Source organism: Myotis davidii, unplaced genomic scaffold (assembly GCF_000327345.1).
Source record: "Myotis davidii unplaced genomic scaffold, ASM32734v1 scaffold247, whole genome shotgun sequence".
Lineage (NCBI taxonomy): Eukaryota > Metazoa > Chordata > Mammalia > Chiroptera > Vespertilionidae > Myotis > Myotis davidii.
Genome location: NW_006299593.1, coordinates 3,081,620 through 3,087,044, shown reverse-complemented (window position 1 = coordinate 3,087,044; position 5,425 = coordinate 3,081,620). Strand labels below are relative to the sequence as shown.

The window sequence follows — 5,425 nt, the reverse complement described above, 5'->3', positions numbered from 1 at the left end:
ATTTCTCAAGCTACCCTTCCTTGCAATGTCAGCATCAAACCTACAGATTCCTGATTCTTACAGTGCTTACATTTGCATAAAGTAAGTTTCCAAAAAGGTATATTAACCCCTTTTGACCCTCCATTCAAATATTCAGTGTTTTCTGAATTTGAGTCAACATTATTGCTACCTACTTCTAGAATCACACTAGGGTTGCACAGACCCTTTTAACCAAATTTCAGCTTCTTCTTAATTTAAAAGGTGAAGGAAAGCAGTACTAAAGCCTGAAATTAATTTCCCTCTCCCAAAGTTGCTTTGTAAAGGAGTCTTTTGCCTTACTTTTCCTTCTCTATAACTCTAAATTTCCTTTATAGCTTTCTTCAAGGAGTTATTCACAGGCATACAAACACTGTCAAGTCCAGTGTAGTAATGAAAGGAAGAACTCCAGGGCTGGTCCTGGAGTTATAGAAGGCCATGGTATCTGGGACCCTTGTGGGTTTACCTACATAAGAAGTCCTAGATATTCTCCTTTTTACACTCAAATGTACTCTCCTTTTCCCAAGTCTTACCATTAATTAATCCTGTACTTAATAAACAGATCTTTAAAGTCATTTAGAATCTGATTCTAAGTAGTGTGGTCAAACACTCATATAAATATGAATCAGCTGAGGATTCTGTTTAAAAACAGATTCTAGCCCTGGCTTAGAAACACAAAAAGGGAATCTTTAAAACTGAAATAATAATTGCTTAGTTGAAAATATATGAAATATCTAAATAAGTTGAAAATTATGCCCACACCAATACCGGCACACAGATGTTTATAGCTGCTTTACTCATTACTGCTAAAATGTGGAAGCAACCAAAATATCCTTCAGTAGGTGAATAGGTAAACTGTGATACATCCATACAAAGAAATTACTCAGCCCTAAAAATAAATGAGCTATCAAGCCATAAAAAAGACACGAAAAACCTTAAATGCATATTACTGAGAGAAGCCAATTCAAAAAGGCTACATACTGAATCATACTGAATAACTTCAACTATATGAAGTTCTGGAAAAGGCAAACTAAATCAGTGGTTGCCAGGGATTGGGGAGGGGAGATCAAGAGTTAGCGATGTCAGCATGTTAGTTAGAAATATAGCAAATCAATCAACTAAAAGTGAATGCCTTGGGACCCTGAAATGGCAAAGGAGGAAAAAACTTGGGGAAATGCTTGATGTTTTTGTAACAAGTTTATTTAGTTCACCTACTCGAGTATTTAAGTTTTTAAAAAATATAAACAAAATTCAAAACAAAACTCCCACAGCTAATACCTGGCCAGACCAGAACTTGAACCCACATAATTTAATTCCTAATCAGGTCCATTAATTTGTGAGCTCCTATGGGGCCTGTGTCTTCTTAGTTCCTCTACTCCAATGCCTGCTTAGCACAAAGTAAGCCCTTGAACATGTTTATAAATGAGTGGGAGAAAGTTCAAGAGTGGAATTACTTTGCTAACACCAGAAAATGAATGAGAAGGACATTCCAGGCAGAGAAAATAGCAGAAGCAAAGACAGAAAATGAAGTGTAAGAGCTGAGCAAGGAAGGGGCAAGGTGGGAGTAGTAAGCATCCAGAAAACCTATGAAGTGGATAAAGGAAAATACAGTGAGCACAGTCATTTTGAGTCGTGTGGCAAGGTAGTGGGAGAACATTGGTGCCTGTGGACAGATCCTCATGGCCCTGACTGTATTTATATGAGCCTTAGGGTTTTTTGCTTATTTGTTTTGCAATGATGACAGCAACACATTTCTATCAACAGTTACTTCCCAAATAGTTTCAGCTTTCTGAAATTCAAAGTAGTACCAGGCTCTCTAAAATTCTGAGTTCTTTCAGTAACTCAACTACAGTACAACTAGTTACTCTAAGTAGCCACAAAAAGGGCAACCCCACAAGGGGTGGGCAGGGGCAAGCAAAGCCTGGTGGGATCCCTACGATGGCCTCCTCATCCACTTTTTAGGTCTCTTTACAAAAGCATTAAAATCCAGAGCACAAATGAATCATCATCTCCTGATGAACATGCACATCTGTTATTACCATTACTCATACATTAATTTCATCCTAAGTTTATTAAGTATTTACTCTATGTCAAGCAATGTGCTGGAATATAAAGTTTCTGATTTTAAATAACTTTCTGATAGCAGTACTATTTATAAAATAACAAGATAAACAATATAATTGGCATTAACGAAAGTACTGTGGAAACATGATGGATTAAAAGACTATTTACATTTTTTACGTGTAATCATAAATAGAGGTGAAAGAGGCAACTCCAACAAACTTACATATACCCATCACTCTGCCTTGATCATAATCAATTCATTGTCAATCTTGTTTCTCTTCTAAATCCACTCATTAACTTCAAGACATCATATTATTTTATCTGTAAATATTTTGTCTTGTACCTCTAATAGACAGGAACTCTTTTTTAAAACATATTAATCTGTATCTTGAAAACTAAGTTTTTAAGATATAATTAACATATAATAAAATGCATAGATCTTAAGGTGCTCAACAATTATATAGGCTTGTGTAACCACTACCCAAAACAAGGTATAAAACATTTCAAGTTCCCACATGCCCATTTCTAATCAATTTCTTACATCCAGCTAACTGCTTTCTGACTTTTATTACCAAGGATCACTTTTGCCTGTTCTTAGACTTTTATAAATGAAATCACAGAGTAAGAGGTTTCAAGGCCAAAAAAGAGAGAAGCATTCCAGGTGGAAAGAACTACATGTACAAAATAAAAATGTGCGGAAAGATATGTCACAGAATGCTGACGAGCTCAAGAGAGTTGAAAACTGGATTGGTAACTGATAGAAGACAAGACCAGAAGAGGAGGTTTGCTGAAAAGCTAGGGTTTCCAGATTAAACTCCACAGTTAATTCTGGGAACCATGTTGTGAAATAAATTTTCCCAATGTCCAAAACTATTTCTCTGACCTAAAAATATAGCTGTTCTTTCAACAGGTCCCTTTCTCTTCAACCCTGCAACTGAAGGTGACCAAGGCAAGAGCAGCATCTTACACCCCAATGCTGTTCATTCCATGATGTGCAGAGGCCTCTCTGCCACTGCAGGAAAGGGAACAACCCTCTCCCCCCGCCTTTATGAGAGGGCACAGTCTCTTCCCACCCCCATTTTACATAAGCAGTCTCAAGTCTGAGGGGCAGCCTTACCATTATCTGGATTTCTCTCTTGCACACTTGGAGATCATACTCATTGTTGACAAACATGCGTTTCAAGGCACATTTCATTCCGTTGCTTGTCCTTACTAGAAACACGATAGCAAATCCACCTGTGAGAGAAACAAACATACAAGTTCTTCTGAGTCATGTTGGAAAAGTCAATGACTATGGCGGCTGCTGTCACTTTTGGTGGTGCTGATGCCATTGTCAACTACTCTTAGCACTGGCCTGGCTTTGAAGGCAATCTTAGATTCTCAGGACTCAGAAGCAATCGGGTGGCAGAAATCAGAGAAATTGTTCCTAAACACCAATCTCAGGAGAAAGGAACAACAGTAACTATCTTCAAAACAACCTACAAATAAACAGATAAACAGATGAAAGGGAAACAACTACTTCCAACTACTGCCCTAGGCACTTCGAGCTCTTAATTCTAACTACAATCCTATGAAGCTTAGTGTTATTTTTCCCTTTAATGCAATAATTACTAGCTGAAGCATTCTTAAATGCTTTAAATTTGTTACACCTTAGTGTTCCACAAATCCTTAGAACTCCTAACCTTGTCATCACTCCCCATACACTGTATGAAGTGTTATGTGTAATTGTTAAAAGAGGTAATAGATAGATAAGGTGCTGCACAGCTGTCAAAGTTGAAGGTTTGGGATAGCGGAACCAATACTGGACACTTAGCCATCTGCCTGCTCGTGTACCTTCATTAATTTACCTTGAACTATCCTGCGCGCTGAGCCTATGTAACAACAACAACAAGTCACTGCACAGAGATAATCACTAACTGGATGAAGGGGAATGCAGAGGGAAGTCATCAGTACGGGAACTTGAGTTGAAGTTATGGCATTGGTTTGGGGCTAACAGCCACATGCAACATTAGTAGAGCAATCATCATGATTATAGAGATCTCAGGCCTGAGACAGGACTTGGGTCTTCACTGTCACTCTAGTTCCTCTGAAGACCAGCTGCACTTCAGCACCTGTCTGTTGATGTTCACAGAATTTCCTGTTGCATCTTTACAATAATTATTCCTTTTTAAGTCAGCTTGAGTAAGTTTCTGTTCCTTACAACCAAAGAGAGCTTTAATCATAAAGCACTGTTGCATGTTAAAATACACACATAATTCCGAGTTAAAAAATTTTAATGGGTTCAAATGTTCCAATGTATTTTGATAATGATTTACTGGAAACTGCATGTTTGTATATTTCCTGTCACTATGTTCTTCAGTATTCAGATAAACATAAAATTTACCATATAATCTTTTCTTTATTTATTGTCTAAAGTTTTACATATGTCTCCTTTTTCCCTGCTTAACCCCCCACCTCCAGTAATCTTTATTTTTTTTCTAAATATTTTTTATTTTTCAATTACAGTGACATGTATAAACCCTTTGTTTAGACATTTATATAACTTATGAAATAATTACCCAAATTAATCTTTAATTTCCACTGTCATCTCTTTAATCTTTGTACTTCAATAACATTTTTCATTTTCTCCTAATACTTTAAATTACACTTACACTGTTCAATTGTCAATTGTAATTCGAGAATTTTGAGTATTTACAAAAAGAGATTTTTAACCCTCATATATAAAGAGAGACCTTATCACACACTCACCCCCAAAAATGTCAATGCTAAGATGCAAATTTTTTACAATTTAATTTTTCAATATCTGAAATTTTCTTATTATAAATATGTACATTTAATAAAGTGCTATTTTTCTCCCCCACCCCTCAAAAAAATCTATTAAAATTCATGATGTGTCTTAAAATCAAGAACTGAGGAAAACGATAGTATAAAGTATAAAATCTCAATGTATATTCATACCTGTTTTGTGAACAGTATAAGTTGTGTTTCATTTTATAGCTATTTTGAATTTTGAAAAAAAATCACAAAACTACAGATTTTATACCAGTAGTGCCTATAGAGAACATTAAGTTCAAGCATTTTGCTTTATGGGTAGAGGAACCTATTGAGGCTTAGGAGTCCCATGGCTAGTTATGGGCGGAACCTGGAACAGTGTCAACCTCCTGATTGTCCAAAATATGTTCTTTCCAATTCATGTACCTTAGAGAAAACTGTGCAATCCCCCGTTAGTGCTGCAGAACAAGAATCAGGAATGGCTACTTCCTGCAGTTTTGTGATGCATGGCTCCACTAAAGACCAAGGCCGTCCTTGCAGAAGCAAGTTAATGATGCAGCAATTTTTTTTTTTC

The 5,425-nt window shown here is 36.4% G+C and overlaps 1 protein-coding gene across 12 annotated transcripts in view; it reads right to left on the bottom strand.

Moving 5' to 3' along the window:
- AAK1 (AP2 associated kinase 1) overlaps window positions 1–5,425 on the bottom strand; it is a 144,707-nt gene that overhangs the window by 75,902 nt on the left and 63,380 nt on the right. For all 12 annotated transcript variants that reach the window (XM_015571476.1, XM_006775317.2, XM_015571477.1 and 9 more), the window contains exon 2: window positions 3,197–3,315. In XM_015571476.1, the coding sequence (XP_015426962.1) occupies window positions 3,197–3,315 (119 nt within the window). The remainder of the gene's footprint in view (window positions 1–3,196; window positions 3,316–5,425) is intronic.